General features: G+C 35.9%; 1 protein-coding gene across 1 annotated transcript in view; it reads left to right on the forward strand.

Moving 5' to 3' along the window:
• LRP1B (LDL receptor related protein 1B) overlaps window positions 1–15,606 on the forward strand; it is a 1,721,287-nt gene that overhangs the window by 1,026,131 nt on the left and 679,550 nt on the right. Inside the window, exons 17-18 of the mRNA XM_079782447.1 lie at window positions 3,862–3,987; window positions 12,158–12,274. Coding sequence (XP_079638573.1) covers window positions 3,862–3,987; window positions 12,158–12,274 — 243 coding nt within the window. The remainder of the gene's footprint in view (window positions 1–3,861; window positions 3,988–12,157; window positions 12,275–15,606) is intronic.

A 15,606-nucleotide genomic window follows, 5' to 3' on the forward strand; every position in this document is an offset into this window, starting at 1 on the left:
CATTTTTAAAAAGTATGTTTGTTTCATAACTTTAATTAAAGACATTTCCAGGTTAAAGTGGCTGATCTAATTGTGAGTTAATTGACAAATCTCCATTTTTCTTTTTCTTTTTAACCAAGAATATAAACATAAAGTTTTAAAATCTGTAGTTATGATTGAATAAAGTTGGTCTGGGCATCTATATCATGAAACTATCTGTGCTTTGGTACAAAACCCAAGAATATGGACTTTAAAAGATATTTTCAAATTGTGCATAAATGCTTAATACATAAACTGTCTTTAATACAACGTAGCACTACTTTCTTTTAATTTCCAAACATGGGTCTGACTGCAATATTATGCATTTCTTATTTTCAAACTCATTAATATCTATACTATAAAGTGTGAAACTACAAATAAAATATTAAATAATAGTTGATACAATTAGCCAAAATTTTGGAGTGAAAGAAGCATTTTTACGTAAGAGTACAGGTGTGTTTTTTCCTATTTATTTTACACAAATGATGTATTATTTATTGATTAAATTAGCTGCCTCATTTCTTCTAAATCACTGTGTTTATTCATGGCTTTAATGAATACTCCTTACATATCAGCTCCCTAAGTAGTCAGTGTCTGTTCAGAGTACAGATAGTTCATCACAATATTCATGCTTTAGCCTTAGTTCCGTGCTTCTATTTATGAGATTGTTCTTTTCACCAACTCACAAACATGTTTCCTTTTGAATACACAGGAGTATTATATTTGTACCATTAAATGTAGCATTAAAATTGCTTGTCAGTATTTTTCTCTTATTTTCATCATGTACTGCCTCATCACCCAAGCCTACATCATGGGCTTTTCCTGGAGTCTTCTACTTCACTCATGGTCCATATTAAATTCTATCAAAGAATCCTCTCTCTTTTACCTCCTAAATAATTAATGTTTTATCTTTACCTCCTCTCAACTTCCCTGACTAAATTAGACTCCTATCTTAGATTAATTCAGTAAGTGCCCTGCTATTATTCCCACCAGAATCCCTCCTTAACTAAAGCCCACTTTCCACACTACTTTCAGAGTGACATTTAAATACTGAAATCTAGCCCTAACTGGTTTGGCTCAGTGGATAGAGCGTCGGCCTGTGGACTGAAGGGTCCCAGGTTCGATCCTGGTCAAGGGCATGTACCTTGGTTGCAGGCACATCCCTAGTCCGGGGTATGCAGGAGGCAGCTGATCAACGTTTCTCTCTCATCAATGTTTCTTAACTCTCTGTCCCTCTCCCTTCCTCTCTGTTAAAAATCAATAAAACATATTTAAAAAATAAATAAATAAATGCTGAAATCTAGTCTTGATATTTTAGTAACTACATAATCAAGTTAAATTCTAAAATTCATTGACTTAAATATAAGACACTTTATGTTATATCCTGTCTTTACATTTTTAGCCTTAAATGTCTTTCATGAATCCACTTAACCTTTTGTCCTTATCAAGTTGAACTACAAGTAGATCTCTAAAAAAAGGTAATTTTCTCTCCCCTGTGACATTCATGCACTCTCTGTTTCTAGCAGTGGAATTCACCATCGTTTTCCATTACTTCCATAGAGAAGTCCTTTTTGAACACCAAAATAATCTATTCTCAGTATAGCTCTGAGTTAAATATCTCCTATATATTCCTTTACCATGGCAGTTTCCACAGCTCAGTGCAATTGTATGCTTAATTCTATGGTGCATCTAATAGGTGAATTTCTTCATGAGGAGACACATTTTATTGAAGCATCTTTTTTAGTCTAACACAACATCTAGCACATCCTATCTAATAAAAGGGTATTATGCAAATTAACCATCACACCGTCACAACGTTGGCAGCGCCCATAGCCACAAGATGGCGGCGCCCAGTCCTCTCAGCCCTGCCAGAGTTCCCCAGTTCCGGGGGGACAGGGGGCAGCTGCTGAGACCAGGTAGCGTGAGTGGCTTGGCAGAATGCTTGCTTTGTCGCCGTGGCAATGAGGCAAGCGTTCCACACCCGGCCACAGACAGGCCTCTGGGCCACGGAGAGCCTCTGGGCAGCAGGCGCGGAGCAGCCAGGCCCCACAGAGAGCTACTGGTGCACGGATTCGTGCGCAGGTCTACTAGTGGATTAATAAATGACTAAGTAAATGGGGCAACAATAAACTAAACACCTGTGGTCAGCTTCCAGCAATATGGTGTAATCTCTAAGTATTTCAGCAATTCTGAGCAGCATTTTATTTCTGGGGTTCCATGGTGAATATTCCAGAACTATGTAATTCATTTCATGGAATTATTTTAGATTTTAAATACTCATAACCTTTCACCTTGAATCCCAACTCAAACTCACAAAACTATGGATTATATTTGCCCCTTCATTTTGAACTCTGATTTACATTACTGATGAAAATTGCAAAGGTCACTGATCAAGCTTCAATGAAATGCTTACGCATAATCTTAGTACTTTCAGATACCCTAATATATCAGATTACTTTTATTCTCATGAGTAGCTATTTTGGCTCACATCCCTGAAGTGAGTAGAGAATGGTAATATGATCAAATGCCAGACAACATAAAGCTTTTTCGCCTTTTTTAAAAAATAAACATGAATAGAAAGTTTCTAAAAAGTGATAAAATCACTTTATCACCAAAGCTACTTTAAAGAAAAAGTGTTTAAAAACTGGCTGGAAAGGCATACATTTGCTTTGTAACAGCATGATAAAACAGCTATTTTTTAAATTCTAAGTATAAGGAATGCCAGAATTTATTTTTATTATACAGAGTACAACTACTAGGCTTAAAAAAATTACTTCAAAAAGGATGTTGAAGTTTTAAAACAAATATTAAAGAGCATGCCAATTCAGTTAGGAATTTCACCTCCTGAATGCAGGAAAAATAGTCACATTAGTTTAACTTTAAGATAGCCCCCTGTTGTGCTTAGATATTAGAGGCTAAATCTTCAGCCGTGTACAGCTTCCTATATAAGGATTGGTGTTGTCCTCAAGTATATTTGGTGGTTGCATGTTTGTTTGTACTAGGAGAGGAAACTCATAGTGATCTGTTTTGTTATTAAAATTATGCAGGACCTCATATTTAGCCAATTCTAGGTCCCAGCTGATGCTTTGCTTTCTTCTTTTTTGATACTTTTCTTCCAGTCTCAAGAAATGTTGGACAAAGCATAACAAAAAATAGGCTTATTTAATATTTCAAGAACTACTTTAGTTAATGTGTGGTTTTAAAAATGTACTTTTATATATGACTAGAGGCCCGATGCACAAAAATTTGTGCAAGAGTAGGACTTCCTTCCCCTGGCTGCCAGCACCAGCTTCCCTCCAGCAACTGGGACCTGGGCTGCTTCCCTCTGGCCACCGGCAGGTACCAGGGACCCAGGCTTCACTCTGCCCTGGCTTCATCTGGAAGGACATCTGGAATGATGCCAGAAAGGATGTCTGGTCTAATTAGCATATTACCCTTTTATTATTATAGATTAAATTATTTGATGCATATTTCCTATATTTCACATTAAAGTTTGAGGTTGGTAAAAAAAAAAAAAAATTCTGAAATTTAGTTACCTGTTGTGTTAAGGGATGGAAAACCAAAGTCAGTAATATAGTTGGTTTTAGTGAAGACATGAAAAATATATTTACTTTTATATGAGATTTAATTAATTGATGTCTTCTATTAAATTATTATATTTTAAACAAGCCTTGAATAGTAATAGTTTTGATAAATATGAGACACTGAATGAAAGAAGCTATTACTTTATTGTACTCTAATATTACAATTACTATAACCTTTCCATAATTCTAACTTAGTCATTATTTTATCAATTTCATATCATTAAACTTTCTTCTACTCTCCCTCCACCCTCTATCCCAGCCAATCATAGCTGTCCTGATGATCAATTTAAATGCAAAAACAATCGCTGTATCCCCAAGAGATGGCTTTGTGATGGAGCTAATGATTGTGGGAGCAATGAAGACGAATCCAATCAAACTTGTGCAGGTAACCATTTGCTGGGATATATACTGTTACATAAATCTCTTCCAAAGTTAATCTCCATAAAAATGCAGGTCAGTGCTTTGAACTAAAGTGAACTTTCCTAATGTCGTGTTCTGATTATTAGAATAGTAAATGAATTCAACACTTAATTCCATAAAACCTAGGATACAAATGATATTTTAGTTAATCTTTGGGCATGACTCTGCTCTCAAAGTAATTTGGCACTTTCTCTACCCATATGGGTTGACTGGTGATACACTAGTTGCACAAGACTCGTCCCTACTAAATCTTACTTGGCAGGGGAGGTTGAGGTTTGTTAGCATGCTGGGATGTAGGCCACTCACAAGGAGAATTTTTTTTTTTACATTGAAATAATAATTTATATATTTTATTTAGTCTGCTATAGAATTCCTCTGTGATTAGTTTCTGTTCTTGGCACATTATTTATGTAGGTTAAGATTTTTTTCCCCCCATGAAGTCCCACCGTCACTAAGCCTATTTATATTTCCATATAATGTATCCCATTTTAATAAATCTTTGAATCCCTAGCCAGATTCTGTGGAATAGGAATATACAATCTGTGATACAGGTTACAATGGAGTGGCAGAAAGGTCACTATTAGTCAGATAAATGTTGAAAAATGATACTGACTAGCAGCAGCCTAGTGATTCTCTATAAACAATGAAAAAAAGGTAGTACATTTGATGCTTCATATTGATATGATCAGTAAAAGCTGTTTTTTTTCAATCATTACACACAGCGACATCAAATTATATCAACCACCTCACCTCCTCTCTTTGCCAAAATAAGCATTACTAAATAATAACTATAATATATTAGTGAAAACTCATGAGGAAGCCTATAAAGAAAAGACCCAGAGGTTAAAAAGCCTTGTTTTGAATTCTTGTTTTTTCCATAGGGACCTGTTTGCTGAGGATCCATGGGCTAGTTATTCTGTTGCTCCTTGATTAAAAGCGTAGTCTAATATTTTAGAGTAACTGATCATTTTTAAGATATTTTGTGTGTCTTATAAAGTTGTTTTACAAAAGACATTCTGATTGAATAAGGACCTCTAGAGACTTGTTCTAGGCTCCTGCCTTCAAGCCCATTAATTTCATAGATGAAGGCATGAAAGAAGGGACTTGTCTTAACTCACATCATTAGTTAGAATTTAAGGGAAAATCAATCCATGAATTCTTTCTTCAAGACCATTGATCCTTTTATCAAATGATATCATCCTGAGGATTAGCTAGAATTTTAGGTTTGGTCAATTTAACTTTGGCCTGGTAGCCTTTTATTATAATTACAGTGAAATATCTTTCTAAGCCAGTGCAGTTATTATTCTTTTAAGGTTCAGATTGAAATCAGAGTCTGTTATTACATCCTAAACAGATAGATTTGCTTTCACCTTAAAATAAAAAGTATTGCTGACTTTCTTCATAATGTCATGTCTCCTTTATTTCTATTAGATTTTTAAAATATATTTTTATTGAGTTCAGAGAGGAAGGGGGGGGGAAAGGGAGAGAAAGAGAGAGAGAGGGAGAAAGAGAGATCAATGATGAGATAAAATCATTGATTGATTTCCTCCTGCATGCCAACTGGGGATCAAGCCCGCAACCTAGGCATGTGCCCTGACTGGGAATTGAACTTTGACCTCCTAGTTCTTAGGTTGAAGCTCAACCACTGAGACAGAACTATTTGGTTTTTGATTTTTTAAAATATATCTTTATTGATTTCAGAGAGGAAGGGAGAGGAAAGAGTGATAGAAACATCAATGATGAGAGAGAATCATTGATTGGCTGCCTCCTGCACGTCCCCTACTGGGGATCAAGCCCGCAACTTAGGCGTGTGCCCTTGACCAGAATTGAACCTGGGACCCTTCAGTCCGCAGGCTGACGCTCTATCCACTGAGCCAAACCAGCTAGGGCCTATTTGATTTTTTAAATCCTCTTGTTTCTACATGCTTTTTAAAGAAGTATTTTGGGTTAACTAGCTATGTATAGTAGTAAAAGTGAAAATTCTGCATATGATAGCAAATGCAGCAATCCATCCCAATTAGTAAGATTTCTAAGACTTTCTAGACCTTTAATGCACAAGGAGATAGCACACAACTTTCTTACACTTCAAGTGCCAATTTAAGTAATGGCCATACTTTAAGTACCACCTCTCAGTACTAGGTTTTCTTGTCAGTATATTCATAACAGGTATTTTGATCACTATGCGCCTCAAGAAATTGAATAAAAAGAATAAAGAGAAAAATAAATGTACCTATTAGCTTTGAAAACTAAGTAAGTTGTCTTGTTAAAATGTATTTCCATTTTGCTTTACAAAAATAAATAAATAGGTCACATTGCTCATCATATTGGAAAAATGGTACATTCAGTAGATATGTTCCCTGGCTGAGTCATTTCTATATAGTTCTCAGTATAGGTATATACACGGACATGTATCCTGGATAAAAGATTTCCCAGAGGGGGGTTATTTTGTAATTGAATCCACTGTACTGTAGCCATTAGCATTGTTACTACTTTATATCTAAAGGAAAATCCTTTCCTACAAGAAACTAATTTCCTATTTTGTTCCTTTGGGATTTCTGCCTCACAAATCTATTAATTCAATAAATATTAACCATGACACTGGAGATAGGATGAGGAAAAATACACAATACTTTTCCTTAAGAAGCTAAGAATGAAGATGGTGAGATTGACATGTAAACAGGTTTTTCTAATGCAGTATTCACGGTGCTAAGTTGAACCATAAGAGAGCACATTAGAGCAACCAATGTAGTCTTTGGATGTCTTGGAAGGCTTGAAGGAGGTGATGTCCAAGCAAGGCCTTTAAAAACACATAAGAATAATGCCTAAATAACAATGAAAGCCATTTAATTAGGAAAAATACGTTTTATAAAACCAAGCATTGCCAAGATTGTGGGTTAAAAAACAAAACAAAACTGTCATACACTCTTGGTGATTTTCTACACTGGAAATCAGTTTAGCCAAATCAAATAAATGTCTGTAATTCCAAAATTAGGTTAATAGTCTAATACCTATGCACAAGGAAGCATGAATAAAATTTCCATTCCCCTAATGCTGGCAATACTGAAAACAAAAAAACAACTCAAATGCTCATTACAGGAGAATATATAGATATATTGTGTTATATTTCCATAGTGGAATGATATTAATATTTAAAATTAATAAACTAGAACTCAAATATCAATAATAATGAATTTCAAAAACAATTAAAAAAAACAAATGAGTTGCCAAATATGAATAATTAAATACCATTTCTATGAAGTATAAAAATACAAAACAATTTTATATGTGTTCATTGATATATAAATTGGTAAGGATAGGATTTTAAAAAGTATGTCTAGGGGAAAAAAAAGAGAAATTAAGAATAGCTATAACCTCTAGAAAGAAAGAAAGAGATTGCATGTGATTGAAAATGATTACATAGGGGACTTCAAAAGTAACTGTGATTTTTCTCCTAAATAAAATAATTTGTAGCAAGTATATAAAAATATTATATTCAGATTTGATATAACTATATGATGGCAAACAGGTGTTATTGATATTATTTCTTATATTTTTTCAGGTAATTGAAATGTTTTACTAGAAAAGTAAAAGGTTGATCAGCATAGATTGAAGGGGGTGAAGAGAAAAAAGGATAGAGGGTTGGAGAGTGTACCTGAAAGAGGAACCAGCATGGACACAATGGGCAGAAGAAAGCTAACAGTCAGGGGCTAGTTAGTTGTTCTCCCTCAACACACACAAAAAAGTTTTGTCTACTTATGAGGGAGACCCAGAAGACAAAGATGAGAAGTAGTTAGATTTGAAATTCTTTTTTTCCTCATAGTAACCTTGAAGATCCTTGGATTCAATTCTATGCAATTCAGACCAGCATTTTCCCATAGTATAGAACTCTGGTTAGATTACATAATATCTGTTCTCCTTACATACACCTCAAATTTTGAAAGAACTAAAACTGGACAGATATAGTTGCATTAAGAAAATCTGATGTTCCCTGACCGGTTTTGCTCAGTGGATAGAGCATCAGCCTGCGGACTGAATGGTCCCAGGTTCGATTCCAGTCAAGGGCATGTACCTTGATTGTGGGCAGGAAGCAGCTGAATCAAAGTTTCTCTCTCATTGATGTTTCTAACTCTCTATCCCTCTTCTTCTCCCTTCCTCTCTGTAAAAAAAACACACAAACAAATAAAAAAAAAACTGATGTATTAAAAAGTCAGACTTTGTTATATGAGATAAAGAAAGAATCTATACTAATAAAAGGGTAATATGCTAATTATACTGGGTTGACCAGACATCTTCCAGACATCTGACTTCCTTCCAGACAAAGCCATGTTGGCGGGGGCTGAGGCAGAGGTGGTTAGGGGTGAGCAAGCAGTTAGGGACAATCAGGCCAGCAGGGGAGCAAGCAGTTAGGGGGGGCGATCAGGCCTGCAGGGGACGGCAGTTGGGGGTAATCAGGCTGGCAGGGTAGCAGTTAGGCAGTGGTCAGGCTGGCAGGGGAACGGTTAGGGGGCGATAAGGCCAGCAGCCAGAGGCAGTTAGGGGTGATCAGGCAGGCATGCAGGCGAACGGTTAGGAACCAGTGGTCCTGGATTGTGAGAGGCGGTTAGGGGGCAATCAGGCTGGCAGGGATCAGACCTAAACCAGCAGTCAGACATCCCCCAAGGGTTTCCAGATTGGAGAGGGTGCAGGCCAGGCTGAGGGACACCCTCAGCCTGTGCACAAATTTTGTGCACCAGGCCTCTAGTTTTGATATAACAGGTTTTGTTTAAATAGAATGATCTGATTAAAATACAGCAAAGGTATGGATTAAGAATAATGTGTTAAATTCTGTTCTCCTCCTCCTTATTGCACCTTTACATTGTGGGATTTCTCACTGCTACATGGCTGCATAAGAAGCATAATTAGTGATGAGGAGAAAACATTCACATTGTGACAATGAATTTCTGGTTCTCTGCTGGATAAGCAATTCCACTGAGGAGGTGTAAATTTCCTCTTCATTAGAGCAGCATTTGCTGCAAAATTAGAGTCTTCTGGGGCAGCCCTGCTAATCTCACCTCCAAACTAACTTAGATCTGATGGGAACAAGAACGGAAAAGTGCAGGTTGTGTCTTCTTGTTACAAATCAAGTAGTTAGAAAGTGCTAATTTAGTCAATGTGATTATATCATAAGGGCATACAGTACTTGTAGATTTATGAAATGAAATGTCTTTCTCCTCTGAGATCAGCTCAATTTTCTCAGTAAACTAAACAGCTCATTTTCTCTAAGATTAGAATAGACAATGAATTCATATATTTTCAGGGCATACTATCCTTCAATGATAAGCCAGTAAATACTCTGCAGTAATAGTTTATAGCAGTTTTTCAAGCTTCAGAGTTAATGAGGTGACACCAGGCTCTTAGGAATTCTTCCTCATTGTCCTTTCTCATCACTATAGCATTCCTAACAAAAGAAAGGTTTGCCAGAATTAAACCTAAAGGAGCAGGAGAGAATACAGGGGCATAAGAACATCAAATAAAAGAATATTGCATTAGAAAGTTTAATATATTCTTACTATGGATCAATTAGAATTTAATGGAGATAAAATCTGTGATAATATATTTTTCTTTAAAGCAAGAAAACAATAAGTAATTAAGAAATAAAATAGGTAGGGTATTAAAAAGCAAAAGAGAGACATAGGAAAGAAAAAGTGGAGAGAGCAAGAGAAAAAGAGGTAGGGTGGGAGAGAGGAAGAAATAAAAGAGGGAAGGGAGGGAGGAGGAACAATGGAAAGAAGGAGGAAAGATGGAAGAGAAGAGGACTTGAAGTAGGGGGGTGGGGGGTGGGGAAACTCCCATTAAATGTATCTTAACACTCAAAAGTTAAAAAGTATCTACTGCAACCAGAGAACAATACAAAGATGTGTAAACAAATTTTAATCTTTCTCATACCTCTATGCCCTCCCCTTACCAACAAGTAAATTAATGCCAACATCTTCCTCTTTCTCTAGCTAATACAAATATATATGTGTGTTGTTGTTTTTTCAAGTAGGCATAGTGGAATTAAAATTACCTAGGGACTTTGTTGATTTAATCTAAATGTTGGAATAATCATCATACCTAATAAAATGGTAATATGCAAATTACCATCACTCCGCTACGCCCACGATTGGGCCGGCTGGAGGTGCGGGGGGCGGGACTCAGGGTGGCCGATTGGCTGGTGGTAGGAGCGGGGGGCGGGGACTAGCGAGTCCCCGCCCCCCGCTCCCCCCGGCTTAAACGGCCGTCGCTGCTTAGGCCGGCGCTGCGGAAGACGCTGGTGGCGGAACTGCGGATTGCGTGGCTGCCAGCACCAGTTTTCCACCAGCAGCAGTTTTCCTCTGGCCACCCACCCTATCGGAGCACCTCCCGATCAGAGTTCCTCTCGGGGTGGCCGATCATACTGGCGGGAGGCGCTCTGATCGGCGGGTGGCCAGAGGAAAACTGCTGCTGGCGGATAACTGGTGCCGGCAGCCAGGTGAAGGAAAAGTCTATTGCACGAAACTTCGTGCAACGGGCTCCTAGTTTAATATAATATCTGTAGAATTGGCCAAATGAGACAACATAGAAATATTTAATTCCACTTGAAATTCAACATTGCAAACTTCAGCAGCATACATGTTTGTTGGGATACTGAAAATTTATTAGTATATAGCAATTAATATGTAAAAAAGGAAAAATCTGATATTACATCAAATATTTGATTCAGGACCCTTATCCACATAAGAAAGCAAGTATATATAATATAGTTTTTAATATATAATAAATTTTCTGGTATTCCTACTTATAAACACTGAGAACAGAAATGGTATATCCAATTCACTATATCAAATCAAGCCAGTAAATTTTTTTTTCATTTGTTTTTCTCTAGGAACCTTTAAAGTATTCACTAACAAAGAATATACATCTCTAGATTGCAGGTATACTTTGCTTAAAAGGAAATAACTAGGGTATGGCTTTTAAGAAATTATTTTAAATGATCTCTGAAAACCAGATTTTAGAAACCCATTTTAGTGTGTTTGGATGACTTGGCTTTGAGTCACTCTATTTTATACCAATAATTAGTACCTAAGTTGACACTGTGTTGTGGAGAATAAGAAACACATCCTTATGATTCTCAAGCTCAGGAAACAAGAGGAAATGTACATGTAATCTAAATAATGTTCTCTTATCATAGCCACAAAGGCCCATAACTGAATTATTCCTTATCTGTCCTCTCTTCATCTAACCCCAATACTAATAAGTTTAAGTACATCCTTCCCAACGTTTTCATCTGTTTTCTCTGGTCCAATAAAAAGAAATAATGGATGAGATACTGGTAATCAGAAAGACATATTTGTGACTTAGAGGGTCAAAAGAAAAAAGAAAAAGAAAAAGAAAATAAAACACTTAATGTAACAACGTAAGGCCTTGGGAAAGAGGGACGCTATGTAGGCTTTTGTATTTTCAAAAGTTGACCTGATTGTAGGAGAAAAAGGTAATCAAACTCCTTGTAGAACATAACCTCTTAATGGAATAGTTTTAAATACCTGCCTTAGGCTAATGTAGAAAGCAAAGTTCCATGTGTGTATTCATTGAAACCCTCAAGGAAGCCCAAAGCACAGTTCATTAATATACTAGTACTTTGATTAAAAGATTATACATTTTTATATACCTGTACTGAAAAGTGAGTTAAAAAATCCATCTTAGGTCTCAATGTATATTTCAAATATATATTCTGAATTCTTGCTCTCTGCATATTGGACCACTTAAAGATCATGAAATAAATGCATTAAGATGTTAGAGGAAAAGGATAATTCTGACTCTATGGTTAGAAACTAGGTATCCTGAGATAGTTTTCAAACCTTCCTCCTACGTTACTGCAAATGTTGCCTTGGTTTATTCTTCTTTAAATTAAAAGTTGGATGAAATTTAATTCAATCATATATTCATAAGCATGTGAACTTTAGAGAAGACAAGCAAGCTAGCATTGTCATAAATTAAATAAAAATTTACTTTCAAAATATTTTATCTACTATGGCAATATAATATCTTATATGTGAAAGGGATATTGAATGATGTATCTTTCATGTTGTTTAAAACTCCTCTAAATTTATTCTTTGCAAATTAATTGACCATCGTAGCCAGAACATGCCAGGTGGACCAGTTTTCTTGTGGAAACGGGCGCTGCATTCCCAGAGCATGGCTGTGCGACAGGGAAGATGACTGTGGTGACAAGACAGATGAAACGGCGTCTTGTGGTAAGTTGTGAGTGAACATGGTATTAGTAGATCCTGGGTCAGATGGCAGATTCTATCACTATAATCTCTCCCAAAGGGCTATTCCTGTGTTGACAAATCAGCAAGCCTTTGGGGCCTAAATATATCTTTCATATATTTAAGTTATTTCATATATATATGATAACTTCAGAATATATACTATTCATGGGGCAGTACCATTTCCTAGGCTAAAACAAATGGATCCAACATAGCCAACGATTGTTGTTTGTTGATATATTGATAATAGCCATTCTGACAGGTGTAAAGTGATATCTCATTGTGGTTTTCATTTGCATTTCTCTGACAATTAGTGATGCTGAACATCTTCTTATAGGTCTTTTGGCATTCTGTATGTCCTCTTTGAAGAAGTGTCTATTCTGATCCTTTGTCTATTTTTTAATTGCATTGTTTGGTTGTTTTTGTGTGTTGAATTATATGAGTTCTTTATAAATTTTGTATATTAACACCTTATCAGATGTGTCATTGGGTGAGTATGTTCTCCCATTCAGGAGATAGTCTTTTCATTTAGTTGATGGTTTCCTTTGCTGTGTGAAAATATTTTACACAGATGAAGTTACATTTATTTATTTTTAATCTTATGTCCTATGCCCGAGGAAAAAATATTGCTAAGAGTAATATCAGAGAGTTTACTGCTTATGTTTTCTTCTAGGAGTTTTATGATTTCAAGTCCTACATTTAAATCTTTAATCCATTTTTAGTTTATTCTAGTATATAGTTTAAGAAGGTGGTCTAACTTCAACTTTTTGCATGTATCTGTTCAATTTTCCCGGCACCATTTATTGAAGAGATCATCTTTACCCTATTGTATGCTCTTATCTCCTTTGCCATATATTAATTGACTATGTAGGCATGAGTTTATTTTGTGGCTCTCTATTCTGTTCCACTGATATGTGTCTGTTTACATACCAGTACCATGCTGTTTTGCCTATTATAGTCTTGTAGTATAGTTTGATATCAGGTGGCTAGATACCTCCAACTTTACTCTTCTTTCTCAGGTTGCTATAGCTATTTGAAATCTTTTGTGGATCCATATATATTTTTGGAAGTTTTATTCTAGTTCTGTGAAATACACCTTTGGTATCTTGATAGGAATTGCATTGAATCTATAGATTGCTTTAGGTAATATGGACATTTTAACAATGTTAATTTTTCCTATCCGTGAGCATGACATATTCATTCAGGTATTTGTATCGTCTTCAGTTTCTTTCTTCACTGTCTCAGGAATTTTCCAAATAAAGGTCTTTTACTTCCTGGATTAAATTTATTCTTAGATATTTTATCTTTTTTTCTATTAGTTTATTATTGGTATATAAAATGCAACCAATTTCTGAATATTTTGTATCCTGCTGCTTTGCTGAATTCATTTATTAGTTCTAATAGTGCTTTGGTGGAATCTTTAGGGTTCTCTATATACAGTATCATGTCATCTGCAAATAAAGACAATTTTACTTCTTTCTTTTTTATTTGGATGCTCTTTATTTCTTCTTATCTGATTACTGTGGCTAGGACTTCTAATACTATACTGAATAAGAGCAGTAATAGTGGACTTCCCTGTTTGTTCCTGACTTAAGAATTACAATTTTTGCTTTGCCATGTTGCGTAAGATGTTAGCTGTGGATTTGTATTATATGGCCTTTGTTATGTTATGTTCCCATTATTTCCACAAGAATATAATGTTATGTTCCCATTATTTCCACAAGGATACAATATATGTAAATAACCTTAGAAGCTACATAATTAAGAAATTATGAACCTTGAGGATTCATTGCTCTTGTTTTCAACATAATTTACTGAATTGTAAATTTATATAACTTATTTTTTAATAATAGCTGTGTGCTTAAGAACTGACTCATAGAATCCTTGAAAATTTGAAACTCAGCTCTTGCAAGCTAGTACAAAATACCTTCAGTGCACCACTGGTTATGACCACATTGTGAAATTTAATTGTCCCATATTTGCTTTTAAATTGTAGCCACATTTTATAAAGTGTGTCTTTCATACAGAAAGAACACTGAAGCTCAGTGGAGGACTGGAGGAATGTCACACGAGGGTAATAAAAGCAGCATCTCTGACCCCCTCTCTGAATTTACAACTCTGTCATCCCTAGCAGGCATTTCTCAGAGCAGCAGAAAAGCTACATTTAAGAGTCTAGGTGGAGGGTCCCTCACCCAATTCTATTTTCCCTTGGTGTCCAGTGGAAACCAAGGGCCTGTGGACGTCAAGGCCAACAGTGAAGCCTAAGTGAGTCGCTGCATCACCAGGCATTGAAGTCTCAGAGCTACAGAGATACCTTCTCTGACCCAACCATTTTGTCACAGCAACACAATGACACAGACTCTGGGTGATGGCCCTTGATATAGAAACGTCGTTCTTAAGTAATTGGATACGTTGACAAGAGAATGGATGGTTGAGGGGCAGCTGGAGAGTGGTCTGCCTGTATTGTTGCAGGGCTGGTTGTCTTCAAGGCACCGCAAAGCTCCCTGCAGACAGCTGTGGAGACACAGTCCTGGCCCTTTTGCTGAGCCATTACAAACATCCTTCTGGGGAAAACGGATCTAGCCATTAGAACTATATAGTTTTGAACCAACTACTCATCGGAATTTACTGTCATCTTACATACGTGTTTTCTTCTTGTTGTTTATCATGAGATTTCTAAAAAACTTTGCGGAAACACAGGTATACTCTTCCATTGCATTTTCATGATATATACTTAGGGAAGCATTGTATCAGCAAAAAAAGTCGAGTTGGTTTGCCATGTCTTGTTTTTATTTTATTCATGAGCAAAGAGTATATTTATAAATGCTGACAAAATGTGTTAACACGTTTATCCTAGAACTATTGTCCGAGATATACCTAAACTTCACCTCTCCACAGTTTTCAAATTTTCACTGATTTTTGAAATTAGGGCAACTTACTTACCTTTTTCCAGTCTTTATCGATCTTGTCTTCCACGTATGCCAAAATGACTGTCAATATTTAGAGATCAAAAATGTCTGATGCTTTATTATTTGATAAGTTATCTTACTATGGAGATAATTTCTCTATTTACTTTGATTGAAAGCTTTGTTTTTCACCCTCCAATATGACAATAATTATTTTCATAAAAAAAGGTATAAACCAAAGAAACAGAAGCTCTTTATCCTGCCTTTGTCCTGCTTATTTATGCTTTGTATCCCAGATGGTCTCTTTTCTGTTCTTTCCCACACCTTTATATTTAAACGTTATTATTATTTTTGTTTAAAATGGTATGAAGGCTCCTGTTAAGTTGTCTTCTTAGTATTCTTGAAGGTATG

The sequence above is a fragment of the Cnephaeus nilssonii genome (genome assembly GCF_951640355.1).
Source record: "Cnephaeus nilssonii genome assembly, chromosome: 10".
In the NCBI taxonomy this organism is placed as follows: Eukaryota; Metazoa; Chordata; class Mammalia; order Chiroptera; family Vespertilionidae; genus Cnephaeus; species Cnephaeus nilssonii.